General features: G+C 38.9%; 2 protein-coding genes across 3 annotated transcripts in view; both read right to left on the bottom strand.

The window, feature by feature from the left end:
* The window catches only part of LOC131472354 (protein diaphanous homolog 1), a 35,283-nt gene extending 15,554 nt beyond the window's left edge, over window positions 1–19,729 (bottom strand). Inside the window, exons 1-7 of one of the 2 annotated variants that reach the window (XM_058649429.1) lie at window positions 19,483–19,729; window positions 3,195–3,221; window positions 1,760–1,924; window positions 1,389–1,490; window positions 709–839; window positions 285–368; window positions 130–193 (exon numbers count right to left, since the gene is read on the bottom strand). In XM_058649429.1, the coding sequence (XP_058505412.1) occupies window positions 130–193; window positions 285–368; window positions 709–839; window positions 1,389–1,490; window positions 1,760–1,924; window positions 3,195–3,221; window positions 19,483–19,587 (678 nt within the window). In that variant the 5' untranslated portion in view covers window positions 19,588–19,729. The remainder of the gene's footprint in view (window positions 1–129; window positions 194–284; window positions 369–708; window positions 840–1,388; window positions 1,491–1,759; window positions 1,925–3,194; window positions 3,222–19,482) is intronic. The other variant, XM_058649430.1, reaches the window with a different exon arrangement.
* A 2,134-nt stretch (window positions 19,730–21,863) lies between these two features.
* On the bottom strand, window positions 21,864–25,147 carry LOC131472602 (small integral membrane protein 32-like). Its single transcript, XM_058649946.1, has 2 exons — window positions 24,499–25,147; window positions 21,864–24,204 (listed from the first exon to the last, which is right to left on the bottom strand). Exon 2 carries the CDS (start codon window positions 24,168–24,170, stop codon window positions 23,832–23,834), a length of 339 nt encoding a protein of 112 aa, XP_058505929.1. The 5' UTR covers window positions 24,171–24,204; window positions 24,499–25,147; the 3' UTR covers window positions 21,864–23,831.
* Window positions 25,148–25,322: the final 175 nt, after the last annotated feature.

Raw genomic sequence — 25,322 nt, 5'->3', positions numbered from 1 at the left:
GTATGCTTCAACGAGCAGATCAAGGTTGATGATGATGCCCTCTAGTGGAGGAAATGCTACACTACAACAAGGAAAGCAAACCTAATAATGACATATTTTGATGTGTGTCAGTAAACAGTAATTTCTTACCTTGTTGTTCATAAAGGCTTTTAGACATCGAATTATCTCGTGCTGGCATTTCACTCCCATCATTCTAGTTGAAAGTAAACAGATGTTATAAACACACTGCTTAAAATAACACTGCTAGCCAGTGTTATTTTTGTTCTTTTGTGTTGGTGACTTACGGATACTCGTCTTTCTCTTCCTGGAGTCTTCTTAGTAGACTCAGTAGCAGGGCCAGGCCCACATCTCCAAAGTTCTGCACCCAACTGGAAGTGACAGGATAACACGATTAGCCCACTGTGTTTTTTCCGCCCAGATTTTATCGTACACCATTATCCCATGGGGCATTATGCAATCTAATTCATTCCCTGAATTAAAAATGTGATGACCCATGAGCTCTATGATTTCAATGATGCCAGGTGAACTATGTATATAGTAGTAAGTAAACATGAACAATGATGAATTGTACAAAAAAAAGTCTTAAATGTAACCTGAACTCTGACCTGGCAGCACATATTCACCACATGTATTATTCAGTAATTGCTTTGATTCGTTTGTGGGGGGGGGGGGGGGGGTTAAATGTATACAATCATATTCAAGCATTACCTGACAGGGTTGTTGTTGAGTGAGACTCGTAGAGATTCCAGACAGCTGAGCAGCTGTGTGTCTCTGTAATCTGACTTCAACTCCTGGATGTACATCATGGCTGATTTGGAGCTCTCCTTCTGGTTTTGGCCCTAATAAACAAAAAGAAACAGATGCAACAGGCACACACATTGTTTTCTCTATTCATTATTTGTCTTACAGGTTGTACATCATTTTCTTTCAACAACAACAACAATGGAAAAGCAAAACAGACAAGGCTAATTTGAAATGCTGATTTACAGAGTTAAAGGGTACCGTTTGTAGAATCTTAAGAGGCATATTTCACAGTTAAATGAACTGCACTACCAACCATCTGTGTTTCATTGCTTTGTTAATTCTTTGAGCTACTTGCTTCCAGCATTTTTTATATGGTTTTGAAAGATAAATGCAAAAAAAGCTCACATCCTTGAACAAAGTCAAAAGGCCAGTGTCTAGACATTTGTATGAATAGCAAGTCTAAGATTACATTATGACCTTTTTTTTCTTGAGCTAATAAGACAAATCCTTTCCATATGTAACACTATGTACTGTACTGCGTGTGGCATTGGATAACACGGCACGGCAAGGTCAAAATACAATGAGATTTAGTCATAACTGAAAAAAACAAGCTTTAACTATTGACCATATATTTTGATACTGACATCTTTAGATGTGTGGAGGTACTGAGACACCATCTCTCGCTTGATCATGATGTCTTTCGCTCTTAGAGGCTGCTGCTTCTCGTCATTCAGATTCATATCCACCTGGAAGAATGAGAGTGAGACAGGAAGAGGGAGGGAGAGAAAAAGAATACCGGAAGTACTGTGATATAAGGTTCTGTTAAGTGTTTCCTAAATCAAACAAGAAGCACCAGCAAGATGCTGATAGAGGCTCAGTTAAAGCTCGGTTGAAATAACTATTACAATTATGTTTATTCTTCAAAAAGGACCTTATGCTTTCATTAATCAAGTATTTGTGAGTTTACACACACACACACACACACACACAAACATTGTAATGCCGTCGTTCTCACCAGCATCTGTTCAAAGAGCTCCAGGACATATTCATCAGAATGATCATGTAGAATGGCAGACTGAGCACTGATCTCATAGCTGGCAGCCGAAGAGTGACGCTGTCCCTGCGTATGGCCAGGTTTCTCCTTGTCCTTCTTCATCCTCATGCTGGTGAAACGCTCCAGCTGGATAAGCAAACATGATAAATTAGATCAAAGAGGTCATAGCAAATGGGGGAAAAAAAATCCCAACAGGTCACACAAATGAGGTGGCAATCCATAATCTATCAGTGTCTTAATACTTCATACGATAATGAAACCATAATAGATTACCCATGGGTTATTTCTCCCTTAGTTTTGTGATATTACTGCGGAAGTGCAAAACTGCCACGGAGGGGGAAAATATCTGAGCTGTTTTCATTTGTTTTTAGTTTAATTTCATTAGTTTCATGCACTATGCAGCAGTGATCATGTGCATAGGTGAAGGATAAGGATAATCTGCTTGCTTAAGATGCTAAATGCCCTCTGGGTTCAGTGATCGATCACGTAATCATTTGTCATTAACTTACTCACAAAAGTCTGTGAAAAGAAGCTGCACTTTGCAAATGGAGACTCTATATGCATTCCCGCTGCAAGAGGAATGCAATGACAAACTGAGGAGTGATAGAATTCCTGTTGCAGCTGTGAGCCTCAGCACATGCAAAGCATCTCCACCTTCAGGCTCCCTCCCTGATTTAAACATCCGAAAAATCATTTAATCAATAAAGCCAACTTTAAGCTAAAACCCAAATCATTCACATTATAAAGAGAAAGATAGTTTTTCTCCCCCTCGGCAGTTCAATGCTTTCGTACATTACATCTTCTCAACCTTTCAATAATGTAGGGTGATGATTAGGGCTTGCACACCTCAAAAGGTTTTCCCAACAAACAGTGCCACACAAAGTCTACATGCATTTGATACAGGAAGGTGCAGAAATGTGACTTTATTTTAATAACATTGATTTTCTTTCATCGGTTTTCAATGACTCTGTGGTACGCTGAGAGGACTTAGTGCATTTTTTATTATTTCTTGTTGTTGCCAAAAAAGAAAAACACACAAGAACATCAACTCTGAGGTACATGCAACCTTGGCACATATTGGCATAATGATCCTCTTAGATGAATAAAATGGTCAGTGAACTATGAATTTGCCAGTCTCTGGTTGCAGACACTTAAAGGGATCACTAGTCTGTGTGCCAAGATTTTCATGTCATTGTGATTTTATAAGCACATCCAACTGGAGTACAACACAGAACAAAACACAGATACTTAATACCACGTGTTATGATGGATTAGGTTTGACGCAGACAGAGACCTTACATTAAATGGATAATGGTGAGGTTATTTAATAAAGAACACACCGACAGATGGACATGTCAAGCACACAGGTGATCGTGGTAAGTAGTAACAAACCTACCTCATCAGGAATCAGCCGTTTGAGTTTCTGTAGAGGACGGATCAAAGGGAAAAATATGGTACATAAAGGTAAGAAATAAATCAGAAAACAGGTACAAGCAGCATTAAGAAAGGAGTCAGATAGGAGAAAAAATTAATAATCAATTGGAAAGAATTCATTGTGACAGGAACATTTCATGAGTGATTCACAACAGGATAGAGGGAAAATCATGTCAAATAAATTTGCAGTAGTAGTTTCATTTGAGCACTAACAGTTGGAGATGATAAATAAATCTAAATTGAGTCAAGTAGGAAACTTACAAGAGTGTAAATGCAGATAAGTGCTTATCACCTTTCAAAAGTCAGAAAGGGACCAACAAATTTGTACAGAGAAAAAGAAAAATTACACTATAGAAATTGCTCTAGCACGCCTTGGCCACTAGATGTCAGACTAGACCAAAAAATGTTCCTGCAGGCATGACCTTTGTCTGCAGGCTCAAACCACAAAAGATTTAATAAAAATAAAGAGTGATATTGATGAAGTGTCACAAAGAAAAAACAAAGCACTAAGGACCAAAATGTATTTCTTAATAACAATATGGCCTTCCATGTATTCCATTTTGGCACTCACTCTATCAACTACAAGAGGGATCATTTGCAAAAATTTTTTTTGGTTTTTCTTATGCGGAAGTTACTTGGGGTGCAACTGTCTGTTTCTGCATGACACAATGTTGTTGGAACACTCGAAACTATCAAATTACAAACATGAGGATGTGGCCTCATATTATGTGTGAGGATATTTTTAATAATGCTGTGATATCACTTGGTGTGGACAGTTGAATGAATGAATGAAATTAATAAAGTAGGCCATATGATCCAGTTTTAATTGCACAACTAGATTTTATGTTACTTGGGACACCAACTCAAGACCACGGACAACACTTAAATAACCATAATTTCACTGTGGTTTTGCCTGCGGATGCTGACGTTGCCTTGGAAGTTTTACCGGTGTTTCTTTCTTTCGCTACTACTCTGGTACCAGAATGTCTTCTGTAAGTCAGACAAAGAGACAGAGACGCTTTGGCGGCAAAGTGATAATAATATATCTTGTGACTTTGTCACCTCACTGGAAAATGGGTTAGTAACTACTTGCTTTCAGCACTTTTTATTTGGTTTTGAAAGATAAATGCAAAAAAAAGCTCTCATTCTTGAACAAAATCAAAAGGCTAGGGTCTAGACATTTGTATGAATAGCAAGTGTAAGATTACATGATGACTTTTTTTTTCTTGAGCTTATAAGACAAATCCTTTCCATATGTAATACTATGTACTGTATTGCATGTGGCATTGGATGATATGGCATGGCAAGGTCGAAATACAATATGATTTATTCATAACTGAAAACAACAAGCTTTAACTATATTGACCACATATTTTGATACTGACAGCTTTAGATGTGTGGAGGTACTGAGACACCATTTCTCACTTGATCATGATGTCTTTCTCTCTTAGAGGCTTTCTTTCTTTCTCTACTACTCTGGTACCAGAATGTCTTCTGTAGGTTTATTTTCAACAAAGTCAGACAAAGAGACAGAGACGCTTCGGAGGCAAAGTGTAAAGTGATAATATATCTGACTTTGTCACCTCACTGGAAAATGAGTTAGTAACCATCTTACCAAACTTGAGTGATTAAAAAGTGTTTGGGGTTTTTAAATTACATTAAATTCAGCTTCATTCTTTGCTCAGAAACAGTGGGGGCGTGGCCACTAGAGCCATCTCACAAACTCACCCACTATTCTGGTCTACCTGCTTAAGTGGGGACCAGAAAAAATCATGAAAAATGATACATAAATACTATCATCTCAATACATTACACAGACAAACCTCATTACATTAGTGATATATGATACCAGCAAATTAGGTGTGTTATTTCATTGCTTTATTAATTGAGGTTGCAGGTTTAATCCATGAACAACTATGGCTTATTCCAAGAGTATATGCGGTATGTATTTTAGATGATATTAAGTGTATGGATTTAGCTTCTGTCTTAATGTTATTATTAATATTCAGTGCCCTTGTCATGGGGTGATCATAAACCTACACTAGGATAGGCAAGCCAGTTACAACAACTGCCTAACCTGGCAAAAAAAAAGTTAATTAGACATTCTTAGAGCAGCAGAGTAAGAGTTAAAAAAAGAGCAACAAACATAAGGGGACAGGAAAAAAGGCACTGATTGTAGGGACAGCAGTCATGAGAGGGACGGTTCCACTTACACAGCTGCCATTAAATAACAGACCCTAAATCAGTGCAGCAGCACACTCACACAACATAAGTAGATACAAGTAGATGTTGTGGTGGTATATATCCCACAGAACAGCTAGCTGATATGGTTGCACTTTTCAAATCACTACTAGAGTTAAGAATATAAGATCATAGACAAAGCCAATCCATAGCAGTGTTTGACAGGGGTTTGTCACTGAGGAGGTCAATTTAGCTATAAGTCTTATACATACATACATATATACACACACATACATACATACATACATACATACATACACACACATATATATATATATATATATATATATATATATATATATATATATATACACACATATATACACATATATATATGAGATCAGACAGCTGAAGAGATCCCAAATCAGCACAGAATAAGCAGTAACTCTGTCAAATGGTCAGTTCAACACTCTAGGTTAACACTTGGGCTGCCTCATGTGACAAAATGTAACATTTAGATAGCTATTACAAATGTACCCATTCACTTCCAAAAGCTCCCTGCATACCACTAATAGCACAAATACCAATACATAATTGTTCACTGAAACTACTACAATACAGATTCCATATATGCATTTATTAATTATTCCTCCACAATGTGAAGTCAAGACTTTACATGACACAACAAAACAAATGACCAGCAGGGCATGAAGTGAGGGGACTCCTAGTTTGCTCTGTATTTTGTTATTTGCAAAACATTTGTGGTTACGAATGTTAAGGGAATAGATATGGGAGACAAATTTGGGTGGTGTGTGTGTCATCATCAAAAGCATATTACGTTGATATTGCTTTTGGTGTTGCCATGGCTATAACTTGTATCACACAAGGGGAAGCAGTACTTAGGCAGACACACCCATACACATTTCTGAAGAGTGTCCTACACATAACAGACAGTTTATCGTTATGACTGTTAAGGTGAATCATGTAGTCAGTTAAAACTTTCAATCTGCCACCTGTGACAAGGACAAAAAAATAAGTCTGACGAAGAGCCTCAAACAGCAAAGACAATATTGTCTAAATCCTAAAAGGTTCTCATTCACAGAGGCCAGTGTCTATACTACACCACAACTTTCAATTCTTTAATGTCATATCTTCCATAAAATGCAGTTATAATGCTCATGCCTCACTGACCTACTGATTCAAGGTCCATTTGAATGCTCTGACTGTCTGTGTGAGAATTATTTTGATTGTATGTCGCTCCAAGTGGAGCATGTTTGCTGCATGACTGAACCCAGTCCTTGAGCTACTGTTAATGGAGATTCAAAACCTAACCACCCCCATCCACCGCCACTTAAAACAAGGGAGGCCACTGTTGTCAGGTCTCTCTTCACAATACTCTTTTCTGTCTTCAGTGTTCTCCAACTAGATAAACTTTAAATATAAACTTTCTATAAAATTAAAAATGTGCAACAATCCTTTCATGAATCTTAATCAGAATCAGAATACTTATTGATCCCCGAGGGGAAATTCTTGTGTTACAGCCGCTACTATTCAAAGAACATGATACAAGGATAGAAATATATAAGAATAATAAAGAATGAACAAGAGTAAACGTAAAGGTAAGTAAACTTAAACATATGTACTCTAAAATAAAATGTCAACATAATACAATATATACAGTAGAGATGTACACTCTATACAGTACTGAATGGATGACATGGTTGTAATTTTAGTTATTATACATAAGTTAGTTATTGCACATATAGTTTAGGAAATTGCACAGATCCAAACACATACATCACACATTAAGGGAGGGAGGAATTGTGGAGTCCGATGGCCACAGGTAGGAATGACTTCCTATGGCGCTCAGTAGTTCCTTTTTCATTAACACATGGGACAGGATATTCTACAATATAATTATATAGTACATTTGTAGATTATTATTCAACCTCTACATCTTTTCAAGTTCATAATAAAATGTATGTGCATGATTGTAGGCTGGATAAAGTCATTATCAACGGTGCAGAATGGCTTCTTTGTTCATCAGAAAAAGACAACAGTGATGTTTTGTTATTTTGAGGTGACAATGGAGGAAACAAACTCCACATGAGCAGACAGGAAGAGTTGCCTGTTAACAGAGTTGTTTTCGTAGTTACGTCTACGTCCTGATGATGCATGCAGTGCAGAGATGTCCTATGCTAGCTACATGCGCATAACATGGCTTACACATCTTGGTTTTCTTGCCGACAACGCAAACGTTGATGACAACTTTACAGGGGAGCACAAAATGTTTCCACACCAGTGATTTCAGAGAATGGGAAGGGGTTCGAGTTCGGTCAATGTGTCGCCCAAAACAGAAGTTGCCGGTGTTACTATTAGTTGGCAGCAGCTTCGGGTTAGCGGGAGGAGGTAACACTGTTTTTTTCCCTCTGGCATGCCTGCAGGCCATTACACTGGGGGCATGGTTAAATCCTCAATTCCACCAATTCCGCTTTTGAAGAAGATTGTGACAGTGTTTCGATTGATGTACAATTTACAATCGAGATTGTGACACCCCTACTAATGAATCAATATCTCATATCATTATCTGATCAGTGCATGCTCTATAGTACAAGGATTAAAAACTGCAATTGATCCCAACAACTGATGAAGATCCCTACAACCCCATAACAGCAATACATTTTTTGTAATATGTTGAAAGGTCGCCCTCTTTCCGCTGTTTGACCACATATGTAGGTAATGTTACAGTGATACATCTAGCTTTCAACCTGAAATGCTTCAACACTAGATATCATATCATCTCTTTTCTGAAGTTACCAGCTTTCTATATAGTACTATCTAGCACTTTGCCAGATAATTTCTGCTATAGCTTGTAAAGTTCTCCTTTCATTAAAAGTCTACATTTCATCGGTATGTTCATTGGCGTTTCATGTTTATTTTTTATTTTATTCAACAGAAGCAGTGTTTTTCATTAATTGCATTAACTATGACAGTCTGGAGTGTGCACAGCTGCCATTCCCTCTCACCCTCTCTCTTTTTCTCTCTCGGTCACTCTCTCTCTCTACCTTCCAAAAGTCCATTAAATCACACTATCTTCTGCAAGCAAACAGAAAACAAATAAAACCAGCAGATTCATCTTTCACTATGCACTGTTCACTGAATTTAACTGCAACCAGTCAGTAGACAGGCACACCTGCTCACTTTGCATCAGGTGTGAGCAAGTAATGTGTATGTTTACAAGGCAATCACACGCCCCACCAGACACATGTCAACACACTAATTTGTCTCATCTCCCAAGAGGCCTACACTATGAGGCAGAATTTAGATTTATCAAAATAACTAGCAAGGCAAAAAAAGTGAGAAATAATAGAGCATCAGATATTTCTATTGATGAGTAAATAGTTTTACTGTTCCAGACATTCCATTTGTTTACTGTGGTTTTAAAACATTATTTCTAACAAACGGATGAGAATTTATCTAATTAAATAAATACATAATAAATATTTTCACTTTGATCATGATTGCGACAAAATATGTGACAATGATGATGCTTTTATTCTTGCATTTTTTTTTGAGGGTGACTGGACTTGCTTGAGTTGAATGTTTGACCTCTCACCCAAGAGGCTTCTTCAGTTTTGTTCCTGCGATTCAGAACAAGATAGAAACAATACAAACACAAAGTAAAGCTTCTGATTTGTGTAGTTATAAAACAATTATCCACACACTGTACTATAGTTCTCTTCTTTTTAGATGTGTAGCTCAACACACATTAACAATTTTTCTCTTTCTCTTGATCGTTTACATTTTATTTTTGAATTTGTTTTATTATTGTTACAGTCACCCTAACCGAGATTACTGGTAGACACCAACATTTCATTTCATACAATGAATATTGGTTATGCAGACTACCATGTAACGTTAAGTCAAGGCAGGCAATGAAAACATTTTCTGGGTTAGTTAAATATGCTTCATAGTGTACACCCCTGATCATTAGTCCGTGGTTGAAGCACAGATGAGAGCAACCTTTTAGTTCCTTGAAAAACTTTTTTTTTTCTGAGACTTGAAGTTCCTTGTAGGCTTAACTTCCCTAACTGAACCTCATAGATCATATTTAATGGTCCGTGCCTGACATCACACACCTGGAACAACGCATTCCTTTTTTAATTTTAATTTCATATATTACTCAATGATATTATATTACTATTTTAATATACACATAAGACGGTAGCCCACAAAACCAGCTACATAAGAGGTGTTTTTTAATACTCTTCAAACACATACAGTACATATTTTGTGTCTGATTGATATGTTGTAGAAACTGTAGTGTACTGTTGATTGTATTTATTTTAGCTGCTACTGCTAGGCTATTGCTATGCTATAGCTGCTAACGACAGACGTAATACTAGTTTGGACCAAACATGAAGACTGTGTTTGAGGAGTCAAACTAACATGTAGAGCTGAAACAATTAATCGATTATTAATCGATTACTAAATTAATCCACAACTATTCTGATAATCGAGTAACTGGTTCAAAGCATTTTTCATGATTAAAACAAGATTTCCGATTGTTTAAGCTTCTTAAATGTGAGTATTTTCTTCATGAGAGAAATAGAGAGATTTCTTTGTCACTTGTGGACAAAACAAGACGTTTGAGAACATCATTATTTCCAGGTTTGACAAACATTTTTTAAGGTTTTCTGATATTTTATGGACCAAACAATTAATCGAGAAACTATTTAACAGATGAATCAATTATGAAAATAATTGTTAGTTGCAGCTCTACTAACATGAGTGCACATTTACATATGCTTGTTGAGGTACTGTACCTTTTCAGGTGACAGAAAAGATGTGTTTGCAACAGCACATCACTGCTGGTGGAGCATATTTAATGATCAATCACAATAATCAAATGTCATTAAGGCAAGTCTGCCTCAGGCTTCAGCAGCAATATTGTGCCAGCTTACATTTACAAGCAGTACATGTAGACAGACCGACTTATTCTGATAAGTCTGTTCCCTGGGAGATCTGCAGAAATAAATACCAGCTGAGATCCAGTGTGTTTATTTTAACGGTTTAACAAATCAAGTTGGTCTATTGTTATTTATCATCAATTTGTGACGGTCAATGTATGGTAGACCCTGAATTCCATTTTGTTCGTTTTGTCTATTCCATGACATCAGCAAGCAGAAATGCAAATGACTACGTTTTTTGGGGGGGTTTCAAACTCAAAAAGAGAGAATAGAGAGAGTTAAGATTAAAAACTCAACTCTTGGCCAAGCCTGTAATTTGGAGAGGAGTAGGAGACTTTACAAATGGGTTTTACAGCAACACCCAGAGATATTTAAAAGAGGAACCTCTGAGTCATCAACACTAATAGCACACAATTCAACTATAACCTCAGAAGGCAAGAGAAAGAGGGGTGGGGTGCTTTCATTTGGATCAAAAAAAGAAACACTGGGAAACGTAAATACAATACAGGTCTCACAATAGCAACTGATTCTTAGTTGTACAATTATAAAAGAAATAAACTTAAAGAATAAAAATAATTATAGATGATTTCTACCTCAGGGACATGATTAAGAGTCTTTGTAGGAGATTTGTAGAGTCTGGATGTTTTTATGTGTCTGTTTCACATGGCCTGGTGTTTCTTTTTACTGTCTTTACCCAGCACTGTTTATTAGATTTGCAACAATCGACATAATCAACAACTTCATTATTAAAATACTACTTTTGCAGAATTTTTTACATAATAATTAATCCTAATAATCATTAATAATAATAACAATAATTGGTTAAATTGCTTCCTTGTAGTAAAGTAAAAAGTCTGCTAGCTTGTATGGGGTTGGAACTGCAAACATGCCAACATTGTTAGCAAAGTAAATTGAGAATATACAGGTTATTAAAAGTAAATTCTACTGTGAGGATTTAGAATTAAAAGTCACACGTAAACAATGAGAATAACTTTGCTTGGACGTAAAGCTAATGCTGAAGCTAATGTATGTCGAGTGTCAAGCTACCTTATGAAATAGATGCAACAGGTTCATACAGAATGAATGAATAGTAGCACATCCAGATGAAAAAAATCTGATCTCCCAATTATTGTTCTATTCCTAATAACAGAGGAGCTGCTGTCCTCCACCCACTCAGCAATTAGAGAAGCACATGGGCTCATGCTTTTTACAGTCGCTGTGTTGAGATACACAGTGTTCTGAGATTAGCTCTAATCTGTCAGGGGGACACTAAGGAGAGTCACAGAGGAGGAGTGACTAAGTAATCCTGACTAAGCCCCCCCATACACAATTTAAATAACATGCTTGGTCAATAATATTAATATCAGTGAGCATCAGATGCAGGTCTATGCAATTCTCTGCAGGCTGGTGAAAGGCAGGACGAATACTCGAGCAAACAATGGAATAGCCCCCTCATATCACTGCCTACGGAGTTTATCTGTGAAAATGTAAAAGTGGGATACACCTCAGGGGGTATAACTTTGCATTTGGTCATAGTTTGACTTTGCCTTTCATAACACTGTTAAATTAATCTTACATTCTCATTATTTAACTACCCTAATACATTTGGGGTGATTACATTTCTTAATGTATCCAAAAGATTTAATTTGAAAAACTCAGCTGGTGAAATTATTTACTCAGGATCACAGTGAGACAGGGCTATCCATCACTACTTGCTGGAATGTTTCAAACATCTCCACTAGGCTCTATGACAAAGCTGCTGTAGATATTAACTAGGGCTGCAGCCATTCTAGACATAAGCAACTAATACATACAAGGCTCTCAGTGGGACTCATCCCTAGCAACAGTCCATTACACTTAACGGTCTGTTATACAGAAATAACAGACCACTGAAAGTAACTTTTAACCAACTACAATCAAGTATTCAACTAAGCCATTTAATAAGTCATGTCAAGTGCAGAGAATTACACAAGCAGCTGTCTATCTTTTAATTGTGTTAATAACATTACTGGTGTTTATTCTGAATAAAAAGAAATCGGCTGATTAGTCAGCTAACAAAAACAATCATTACTTGCAGCCCTAATATTAACATCATCCAGGGCTCTTAAGTCCTGAGAGAGGGCCGTGTGCATGTTTGTTAACATATTAAGTAGCCCAGTGGTACCTCCTTACACAATGGTGGAAAGGAGTGAATAAGAGAGATAAGGTTAAGCAATAAAGAATAAAGACGCATCCTGTTTTCTATTTTTGCACAACTTCCTGTCACAGCCCACAGAATTTGAGAAAAAAATATAACTCAAAACACAACCTGACCCATTTGTGTGTATACACAAATATACTGTACATGTACATATGCAACTAGAATTTAACAGTCAACAATGTGTATACAAATGAACCCAGTCGATTACAGTAGTTTGAACACAAAGTTGTTTCATATTGTCGTAACTGTCCCCAGTACACCAGAGTCAAATTGCTGAAGAGGGAAACCATATTTCTCTGACTGCAAGTGTAATTCACAAGAGCAAATTAGGGTTTTTTTCTAGAATGAAAGAGTATGTGGGACCAACAACTGGGACGGTGGGGGTGAGGATGTGATGGTGTATATACTTTTATTTGGATGTGTATGTAACAATTTCAGATAGAATTCATTAACAGATAGCTAATATTTTAACAAACTAATCGTTACTGTGAACTCATGTTTGTATAATTTAACTGACTCATTGTGGTTTACTACTAGCAAAACAAACATGAGGTGAAGGGAGACACAGGAGATGTGCTACGAGCTAGGCCAGATGTGTCAATATCAAGGCCTGCAGACCACATACGGCCTGCAATACAATGGCCCGCAAGATAATATGCACATTAGGGCATGTGCTCCTCCAATTTTGCTATTTACACAGCACAGAATTTCGGCACAAAGTGGTTGTATTTATTGTCTGAATTTGTAGAAGAGACAGAAGAGACAGAAGTACATTAGCACGATGCAAGGGGGCATTACTATACTGCTGATGATGTTCTTTTGAGTACTCAAACTGATGAGTACATAACTTTTAAACAGTTGCGAGAGAGGTATGATCAGTTGTGTGATTATTATGAAGGATGATGAGGAAGGTTTAGTGTTAGCCGAGACAAAGAAGGCACGAAAATGAAATGTTCTGTGCTTGCTGGAAGAAATAAATGCCCAAACTCTAGCTACAGCTTCTGTCCTGGAAGAAAATCTCCCCTGTGCTTTCTGACCACCGCCTATAAGTTAAGCAGGGAAGCCAACACAAGTAATAGTCTTGTTACACTTGAGGCAGTTCTGGTGAAATATAACCAGACTTTAATGTTTAACTTTCTCCACTGTCCTTGAATCCTGCTGCCTCTGTGTGTGTGCGTGTGTCTGACAGGCAGCTATCCCCGTCCCCTACACAGACAGAGTACCAACACCTAGTAGTACTAGGTTCGTATCCATTCCCAAGTTTAAAGTAGCAATGAATAGCATCCAACTGAACCGCATTTATTTGGTAAGAAAGCTCATAAGAAAAGCAAAGTAAAGCAACACCCCTATTATGCGGTGTAGAAAAAAAGCCCGCAAATAGTTGACAACTGTTGAAGCAACCTCTCTTAGTGACGGGGGAAAGATCTGACAAACAATGATAAACAGAATTGGCCATTTCCTTTTTAATACAAGCACGACAGCACAAACATGTCAGCATCAGCTATGATGGTATGAAAGCATAATTCTGCGGCAACTTCGGAGGATGTGTTCTACTTGTATCTGCAATTAGACTACAATTTTATTTTCAATATTTTTTTTTTTTTTTTAAATCAAGCTTGATTAAAATATGTACTGCATCAGTGTTTCCCCTACCATTGCATTAGTGGGGTGCCCCGTCAGATGTCATTTAAATGTAACTATCCTATAGAACATGTACATACCAGAGCTCTCAAGTCTATCAATGAATGGATGACGCGAAGGCAGATTGCTCTGCATAGTCCATTCATACAGCTGTCTTGAATTAGCAACGTATCGGAAAATAATCAGAAAATAGTATTTCTTGTTGCATTTCTATATATATTTGTATTTCTTGTTGTTGGTAAATACACTGGTTGCAGGACGGATGTGCTGTGAATTGGATGAGCTGCACTCTGATCAACCCAGCTCCACCAGTTTATACTGCTTGTGTCTCACGTCCACCCACTTCCGCATGACTGGACATCTGGAGTCGCAAGACTTTTTCTCCCGGCACTTAAACTGTATGTGTTGTAAATACAACAAACAGAGGAATATTTCTTCCGACGGAAGACACAGGAGCATGCTGGGCTTGCAAGTAGTTAAGTGAAATACGATGTGGTGTCAACAGAGGATGTTTTATTCTGAAAAGTAAACCAGTAAACCAGTTTTTATTTTCCTGTATTTCCCGCTCGTACTGAATCTATGCGGCTCTGCTGCGACACCCTCCAGAAATAGAAGTGCTGCATATTCACTCCAACTTTCTACAACTGAGTGACCCGACGCCAGATCGGTTTGTTTACAATCTCTGCACACACACACACACAGACAGACACACACACACACACACACACACACACGCACGCTCACAGGGTGGTGGCCGGAGTAGTTCTATTGCTCCGGGTCCAAGTGCTGCACAGCCTGCTCCTGACAAACAGCAAAAATCCAGTCACCACCAGATGACAGGTTTTGACCCAGCCTGGTTGTCATAACAAGAAATGTTCCGATGTTTAGTTCAATGTACAGTTCAAGTCTGATTTGACTGTCTAGAGCTAGCCTATATCTCTGAGTGCTACCTGATGCATTTCTTTGTCAAATGTCATAAAAAAATGAATTAAAAAAAAATGTAATGAAATGTATGATGATAAAGGGGGTGGGACTAGATAAGCTTTTGCTTCTCCCGCTTTCCCTTTCGGTTATGTGTATTGTGTGAACTGCACTGTTGTGTGATGAGTGATCTAAATGTCATGACCGAAATAAACATATAAATAAATAAATAATAAAGTAATTCAAATATATGTGTTGGAGGGACTAGAACAGATTATGCTAAGAAACATGGCAAAAGGGATGTACTGTACAAGGCAGCATTTTTCTTACATTTTCAACTAAACTCAGACTACTTAAGTCAGATACTGTGATAAAAAGTAGAGTACGTAAGAGTTGAGACCTGTCTGGTTTGATTCATGGTATTATCTTGAGTTAAGCATTTGCTAAGGTGGTTCCCCCAGGAAGTAGATGCACTGCTGCAAAAAAGTATATGCAGCACAACATTTCATGCTTGAGGGATGGTACACTAATCTTTGCCATTTTTCAGCCCTGTGCAGATCAAGACTAGCACCTTCTGACAATTAATTGAACATCAACCCGAGATTCAACTTCACATGCAATTTCGCAGAAAACTGCTGCTGGTTTTCCAGTAATGTAACAACATTTTGTTGGGACAAATAATTAGTATATTGATATATTACAACACATTCTGTGTCATGAAATTAAAGCCTGCAAACTGTGTAGCTAATGTGACGACTTTAATATGGGGTGCTCATACGAAACAGTCCAACTATAAAATGATGCATTCAAGTGCTTTATATATAGTGTGTAATTGCACACTGTATGTGTCACAATTTACAAACAAACCATAATTGTTCATATTGTTAGAAAAGAGTTTGATGACATTACTTCCATTATCATCTATCAATATGACAACATGCATGTGGAAAGTCAGCATATTTTCCAACTCTGGCCCTCACTTGACTCGGTTTCTATGAACCACATTCATGGCAGCCTAAGATGCAGCGAAAATGAACAGGACCGGTGCTGGATTCAACCTGTCAGAGTTCACTGTGCACTTTAAATCTGATGCCAACATAGACATTACTGTTAAGCATGGTCAACAGAGAATCTGAGGAAGTATAACTCGTTTAACTTGTGTAACAGGATTCTGAGTATGTTTTATCAGTCTTTTAACATTTTCTTTTATGTGTTGGTGTAACAGGCTGAGTATAAAGGAGAGGATGAGCCTGAAGGTCTGCTCCAAAATGATCTGAGTCCAGCAAAAAAGTTTAAAATTATCTTTGGGAAGAGGGTGTGATCAAAAAAGCAAAAAGCATCATTGACCAATGCCACCACAACCCGTCCATGAATTCAAATGAATGCCTTCAGGTCGGCGTTTTATAGCTTCAACCACAAAACTAACCGTAATAGTTTAGTTTCACTGTTCAGTACCTCGTAAAAAAAAATATATTAATTGCCAAATCGCCCACCATTACATTAGCTGTTCGGGTTGTCAAAATGTGAATGAAATTAGTTCCATCAACATTAAATCAAGTGTATCTTGTTTTTATATCAAGGAAAAGTTGTATATATATATACAATATATATAATATATATATTGTTATCATTTTATCGCCTATCCTTATAAATTAGCCTTATAATGCCCCTGCTGGCTGTGTAATTAATTTAAACTTGTGTTTCAGTTATGAAAACACAAGTTAATCAAAACAAAGCTTTTTTTTTTATTATTATAAAAATAATGCTTTTAATGTTTTAATGGTGTCTGACTTCCTGTCCCGGCATTCAGTGGAATCTCCGGGTTAAAATTCAAAAAGGTTAATTAAAAATTTCATGTTCAAAGCCAGCTTTTGTTGTTCAAAGTTTACGTCAATGAGTAATCTTTTGAAATAATCGTGATCTAAATTTTGACGCAAATAATCGTGACTATTATTTTTTCCATAATCAAGCAGCCCTACCCTGTGGTGCTTTGCACAAGTACTGAAACAACCATTATTCCAGATCTGCAGTATCTGGACACCTTCAACTTTCTGATAAACTATTCCTCATCCTACTCAGGGGAAAACGTTGACATTGCAATAAAAGCATGTTAAATAAACAAGATATGAGATGTTTCTGTTTCTGATATTAAGTGATCACACTAAACAAGTGGAACCTGTTCCCTGTGGGTTCCCAATCGCTCAGTCTTCTATGCTCAATTAAAGTGCGTTCTATGGCAGTGATCCACCTCTGCTGCCTCTCAGTTCTAGAAAAATACTCTCCCCTTAACAACAGCTATCCACCATCTTTACTAGTTATAAATACCTGACAGCTTGTCTGATCTGCATCTTGCTTTGCAAACACATATATGGATTGGAATATTGCAACCTGCCATAACAATATTGTTTTGATTATGACTGTTATATGACAGGACTGGGTGACAAGAGCGACTGGAGTTGGGAGTTATACACTCAGTGAATCACACAAATCATGTTCTATTTACATAACTATTGTATATATCTTCTGCGTTCTGATATAGTACTTCAGCATGGTTAGACTGTTATCATGTCATGAACATCACTGTCAGTCTTTACATAGTTCAATAAAGTTACCCGAGAGTCTATAAGGGAAAAAGAAAAAAGAGAAGGATCATCTAATATTCCGACTGAACAGCCAAAATGGATTTAACAGACATAATCTTAATCCCCAACAGACTATTCCGAATGTTCAGTTTCAGACAAAACAGTGGTGTACCTTTAATTTAAGGGATAAGTGTTTGTTTTGTTTTTCAGGAGTATATAGCTGCAATTAATGTTTCAAAGGAGCGAAGATGGAGCAGAATTATTATGGCAAAATAAAAATATTTAAATGTCTTTTAAAGATTGATGACAAAAAAGGTGTACAACAGACCAACACTGTAGCTTGATCTACTAGAGAGTAAGATAAGTGAAGACAAAACAGATGCAAGTGACACATAATTGTTGGTGTGTCTGAAATGAGGCAGAGAGCAATGAAGTCATACATAGCAATGAGGTCATGATCTAGTACGCAACACCACATATCTACACCCTCTCGCCTGACTGAACTCTGACCATGGTGTTAAAAAACTCCTGCCAGAGTAGCTCAAAATTCAGAGTTAGTGTTACTTCAGTCAAGGATTCTACATCTAGGTAAACATGCAAACACACGCAAACACACTTTCAGCCAACTCTCACTGAAACCAGGCTTGCACACTCACTGTTATCTAGGGACATTGCACAATGCTCCCTGTAGATGACTTACATTTACTTAACACTGTACAGTGTTTTTGTATGCAAGCTGACTGCTTGTATAAATGCAATGTAAGCAGAAAAATGCCTGAAGACCAACACTATACCCACCTCTTAGGTCTAACTGGGCTCATGTCTGGCAGGTGGTACTAGTTTAATGAAAATTTCAGAACTGTATTTTGCTAGACTAATATATATATACACATATATAGGATGTAAAACATATTGGTGGTTCATATGAGAGGGCTGCTGAGTGGGACTAATTAAGTGTAAGAACTTACTTAAGGTGAGTGTGCATTTAATGTGTGCATGTGTGTGGTTTACTAGGTGACTACGTGTGTCTTCTGAGCATCCTCTATCTATCATCTATGGATACCTTTTGCCTGTGTGTATATCAGTTTTCACCTGTTGCTAGACATGGGTTACATTACACAACAGTTTGCCCTGGCTACTAGTGACTCTCATCATGACCCCACACTGAATCACACAGGCTGACACAACATGTCACTGTAATTAAGTCACCCAGGAAAAACCCATGCTGTCAAAGCCACACCTTACCAAAGAAAGCTTGTCTGGTAATTTTTTTTTTTTTTTTGAGTATTAATCAAAACGCATTCAGCCATTAACTGTATACTACATTATGACCAGTTAATTGTTCTCTTTGGCTTGTTTTTTTTTTTTTTTTTAAATTAATAATATAAACAATAAAACATCCAGGTCATGTGTTGACTTGCTGAAGATTGTCAGGACTGCACAACATAAAGGTTTATGTGTTCAGTACCAGTCTCCCAAGGTGGAGGGCCAGCTACTTCCTCATATCCAGACGCTTACTTTGTACTACATCGTAAAATATTTCCGTGTAACTTTGAGGCTTTGTTGACAGCTGGTGCACAGCTTAAGGGGGTGAAAGTAATTACAGATATAATGGCAGAGTGTTACTTCACTTGCAACATGAGCGGAAGAAAATGTTGTCATATGTCATGTTCGGTTTAAAACCAGCGATGCCGACGTAACCACACCAGATCAGATCATTGAAGTGTGCCAAATTGAATTTTAATGGATACTTACAAATTTCTTTTTCCCGTCTCCATCCTCTTCTTTGTAGTTCTTCTTTGATTTCTTGTCCTTCTTTGGACCGGCTGCTGAGGCAGAGTTGCCCGTGTGTGGATCCATACTCAAAAGTTTATCCGTATCCTTGAAGTGGTTGTCAAAATACCTCCGTGTGTGGCGGTAATATCCACACTAACAGCACAAAGACAAACGTTTCCCCCGACGGTGTTTTCGTAAGTTGCTTGAAAAGTAATCGAACCGCCGGGCCTGACAGCACAAAGACAAACGTTTCCCCCGACGGTGTTTTCGTAAGTTGCTTGAAAAGTAATCGAACCGCCGGGCCTGAACTACTCCCTTGGCTAACTAGCCACAATTAGCACGGTGCTGCTAATAATTTGGTAGAACGCCAACTATACTGAGAGAGCGAACCCGTCGCTAAGCCGCCTGTCCATATGTATCACCGAAGGAGGGAAATTCAAAGCAGACAGTTGAGCCTCGGGACGAAACGTCCGAAAACGACCTGTAGCGTCAATAAAATACACACGGAGTCATTACTAACCCCGTGTCCACACGCAACACAAACCGAAGTTTAAACAAAAGTGACTGTTAAGTCCCGAAAGTATACGGCACGATGTCAGCTAACGTTAGCTTTAGCTCTGCTAGCTTGTCCACAACAGTAGGTAAAGTAACCGTAAGCTAAAAAAGAAAAGGGGGGAGAGAAAACTCCACTCTTCCCACTTTCACGAGTTGTTTTGGTCACTTCAACACAAGGGGTGTGTCGGCGTTATGAGTTATTTCTGTCTGCAGTGTCTCCCAAATTAGTTCCCATGGCTGCGATAAGTTAGTTTAGCTGTTTAACCCCTGAGTGACAGCGGTTGGAGTGTTTAGCAGCGGTGAAGTCTTCCTGTTCTTCTGACAGACATACTCCGGTCTGAGCTGGCTGGGGAGGAGCCTGAGCTCAGCAGCTACACCTGAGAGAACTGACTGCTCCAGCCCTTCTACCTATAACTCTTTTAAACCAGGATAAAGTGTCTTTTAAAGAAAATTTTTCATGTATTAAATTGATATGTGATATAAACATAGAATGCCTACAGAAAACGTAAGTTAATAAACAATAATTGGAGCAGTTATCCAGATACTAAGTCAAGACCTTCTGGATTTTTGTTTGTCTGTTTTTGTTAAATTTAGTTTTTTATTTATAAATGATTGGAAACTGCTTTTTGTTACTCCTCCTATCTTCGTATGTTTCGGTGCAACAGTGCAATTTTGTAGTTATACATATCTCGTCCAGTAATTTTGTTGTTCTCTATAGTTTTATAGCTAACAACACGACCATAACTTTAATACTGTTAATGTTTTGTCATTCACACATTGTATGATGGCAGCAGCCAGTAGGAAATTAGTTAACTACTAGTACTTCTTTTAAAATAATTTACACAATATTGCATCTGTGTATGATTACCATTGACATAATGCAATATTTAAAAATAACAATGGTAATAATAATAATAATAATAATAATAATAATAACAACAATAGATGGGGCTCTCTTACATGCCACAAAGTTTAGCATTCATAAGATTTTAAGTGAATATTAGCTATTTGCACCCATGTTCATCACTCACGTGTTGCCCCAGGTGGACTGCACCAATGACATGACGATTTGCATCTGTAGAGCGTTACATGGAGTTCCTCTGCCTTATCTTCACATTAAAAACATTTAACTGGTGACACCAGACTTACCAAGTAACACAACACTTTTTTGTAGCACACAAGGCTTGGCTGACTTTCTACTTTTTACTTTATTTTTTTTATGTTATTACACTTCTTTCAAACTTCTCAAATTCAGAAATGTAAATGTAGCTATGCATGTTGCATATATGAATGAGTTAAATTAGAATTAAAGATGTGTTCGAGATGTGTGGCCCTCTGCTTCATTCAACTGAGCAATGCAGTGGAATAACACACTACCCGCAGGCAGCACAGGCCAGTGACATGAATAACTGACCTCAAGTGCCTCTTGGTTGTCTCTCACAACAATTCACACATCTTCCATCACAGATGTTTGAGAGCAGGGACCTAAATAACCATACACATGTTTAAGCAGTACTGGGATTGGCTCTGACATCCCCTATAGACCCTCATGTGGAGGATTCTAGGCAGCAGACAATGAATGAATGAATGTTTAAGCAGTTGCTCATGCTGGAAAAGTTGTTCACAGTTCAGCATGACATTAGTTCCACAGAAACAGATGCATTCAGAATAGTGATGGGTTTTCACAATATTGTATGAATTTGTTGTGTTTAAAAAATACTTCTCCTGCTGTATTTGACACTGTTTATCCTTGAATTTCGAGTTTAGAAGAGACATTTATGAAAGAAAACCGCACACATTACAGGTTGTAGTATTACACTTTATCTCATCTCATATATGTGGTGAGGATTTTGCATGTAGTGAGGAAATAATCACTAAAACTGTAGATCAACACTGAGTTCACAAGATTCTTCCTTATTGAGCAAACAATGCCCAGCTATTGCACTCTCTATGTCGTGCAGGTGCAGCTATTTTCTGTATTTGGTAAACATGGCGTTACACAACATGTGGTTTGGGCAAGAAATAATCAGAGTCGGGCGCCACCAAGCGGTTAGAATACAAACAGCACTGTCTTAAGGCAGCTGAAGAAGAATGCGCATTGATCACTCCGCTGAATGCACTGACTAATCGACCCGTGTGCACAATGTCCTCCTAATTACAGCATGTGGGTCGTCAATCATCAATACAAGTCCAGCAGTCCAGGTCACCGTGTCCCCCTGTCTCCACAGAGCCTCTCAAATCCAAAGACAACAACAACTGTGGTTTCAAGCAATAAGTCACTCAATAAAAAAAAGGGGATTTTCTTGAATATAGTTTCCTTGGACTGATAATTTTGAGAATCACATCATGGCCTAATCCTAACCCTGAACTTAACCCTAGTGTAACCCTAACTTTAAAGCATATCTTCACCTTAAAATGTAGTACCTTAATTTAGGTTATCGGGACTTGATTTTTGTCCCCATAAGGAAGACACGCCCCCATGATGTGACTGTGTAAACAGATTTAGGTCCCCACAACATAAGGAATACCAGGTACACACACAGACACACACACACATGCACTCGCACCCTAACCTTAACCATCACAACTGAGTGCCTAACCCTAACCCAAAAACCAGGTCTTAAAATCCTCACTCTATAATGGTTGACACGATTTCTGGTCCTCACAAAGCCACAAATACAAGAACACACACGCACGCACGCACACACACACAGGATTACAGAGATATATAGGCTCATCTATCTGCCTTGGTATGTGAGAAGTGTTTTCCAACAACAAGATTGGGGAGGATTTGCGCATCACCAGTGGCTGACAACAGTTTGGTTTATCACACAGGGCTCATCATACTTTTTTTTTTCTATTATTACTATTTCAGCCTCAAGTCATTGTCCGGATATTGGATCTGTAAATTGTGGGAGAGGTTAATTAAACGTGAGCGTGCACGATGAGGCTGGCAGCCCTATGGCTCTCGTATAAACGCCTCTGCGGACATAGTCTATTACATGATTACCAGTTCAGTTGGCCCCTCACTTTAACTGCTGCATCATCATCATCATCATCATCATCATAGCATCGCTGCTCAGATACAGACGAGCTATTCCAAAGTGCGTGTAAATACGTTGGCGATACATTCTGCCATTTAATCACCCTTGTACAATGCACAGCAGAGAGGAAAGTTTACAAGACAATATAGTTACAGTCACACAAATATTGTATATACACATTTAAGACCCTTTCCATGCCGACACGTCGCTTTGCTTTGGGGAAGAAAAAAAACAAAAAACAGATTCATTTTTGTCATGACATGTCAGTGTGATGAAGATCCCAACTGCAAGTGACTGGGCAAATGTAAAAGGAGCTCAGAAGTGTGGGGGCAATATGAGGGAATAAACGGTTTATTTCCAAAGTGCTTATGCGGGGGTTGCAGTGGATGATGGATTGTTTCACCGTTTCCTCCATTAATTACCAGAAAATACGAGAGACACGAATTTAATTGGGAGTTAAAGTTGATATCTTTCCAGCAGCAGCAGCAGCAGCAGCAGGGAGGGACATCACTAGTTTTCTGAGATGAACTCCCCTGGACTCAAGGTCTGGTTTTTGAGGTGCTGTGAGTGAGATGAGGGCTCAGTTAAGTCCCCACTGATCAGGTTAGGTCTCGTTGGGGATTCCAGGTTATTTAGACCCACCAAAAGTGTCTAAGACACATAAAGGCAACTACTTCACTGTCAGTGTTTCACTGCACAGCCCCAGCAGAGTCTACACGAGCTTTAACATTACTTGTAGGAGGTCCGGGCCTCTCTCAGTGACCTGTCATATGGCATTGAGGCGAAGAAAGAATTCCGGAGTTGGCAGTTGATGAAGAACACAATGAGCAGCACCAGCAGAAAGAGCAGTAGGCACATGACCATATAGGTGATCAGGTCCGGTTTGTGGAGCTCGCCCTCCCGGAGTCCCCCTCCTCGCCCCGTGGTGGGTCTCAGAAGAGCGGCCACGCTCACCGAGCCGCCGTGGGAGGCGTTCAGCGAGGAGGGACCCTGCGTGGAAGACTGGGCCATGAGCCCCAGGTCGAAGTCTGGCGTGTCGGTGGAGTTGAGGAGGATCTGCCTCAGCATGGCGCTCTGTGGACTCACCGGCTGCGTCAGTCGGCTGCAGGATGAAAACAGAAAGAGGGTTATGTAGCCCACTGAACCCCGTGATTATTCAGCCTGTTTATAACACTGGTATAAAAATAGAATCAGAGGGGATTCGGGGACGACACATGAAGAAACAGCTCATGAATATAATATCACTGCACAAAAGCATCTTAATGCCCGACAAGGTCACCAGTAGAATGCATTTCTTTGCTCAAATCATGATGAAAACACCACAAAGTATCTGACTGGAATCATTCCTTGTTGTTTTTGAGCCAGAGCGCACGGTTTAGTTGGTGGAATCACTTACTTTCGTATGTGCTGCGAAGAGTTCCGCAGGTGAGGTGGAAAAGACTAAATCCTGGCTCCGCATTCCTCAGCGCACCCGACTCTGTCCACACCAGCCCCGCCGAGAACGCGCCGTGGAGAAGGAGCGGGTCGTCAGCTCCGAATCTGCGCCCACATAGACCATATGTCGCCGAGGGGGATATTAACAGCGTCTTTCCGCTCCACGGGGTCCCAGCACAACAACAGATCACCAATTAAACTTGTTCAGTTACCCGAATCTTCCAGGCACCCCGAAGTTAGGCACAAACTGCGCTATGGCTTCTTCTGTGACATCCAACCGACTCTAATGTCCTTGACGGAGAAGCGTAAAGTTCCACTGCATCACTGGAGCGCATGCATGTCCTCCTGTGTGCAGTGGTGCGCGGCAGCCGACGAGAGGATCACCTTTTCTTGTGCGCACGGCGCGCAGTGGAAGGACGAATGCACACGCCGGGTCCACTCACTTCCCACTTCTTCGTTCTTTTATCCAGAAGAGTCGGCACGTGTTGGACAGATCGCCACAGATGGTTCACCCTTACGGGATCATCATCATCGATCCTTGGAAAACAAAACAAACTGGGTCGTGAACAGTCTCCTGTCTGTGCCTCAGTTGCGTTGTGTATGACACAGGGAGAGAGAGCAAGAGAGAGAGGGGGAGAGAGAGAGAGAGAGAGAGAGAGAGAGAGAATTTGCAGAAAGAGGGCGGTGGTGGCACGTCACCGGACAAAGATGTGTTACTATACTGTAAAGAGTCTATCTATCTATCTATCTATCTATCTATCTATCTATCTATCTATCTATCTATCG

Source organism: Solea solea, chromosome 14, assembly GCF_958295425.1.
Source record: "Solea solea chromosome 14, fSolSol10.1, whole genome shotgun sequence".
Lineage (NCBI taxonomy): Eukaryota > Metazoa > Chordata > Actinopteri > Pleuronectiformes > Soleidae > Solea > Solea solea.
Note: the sequence above shows the minus strand (reverse complement) of the source record. Positions and strands in the feature narration are given on the sequence as shown.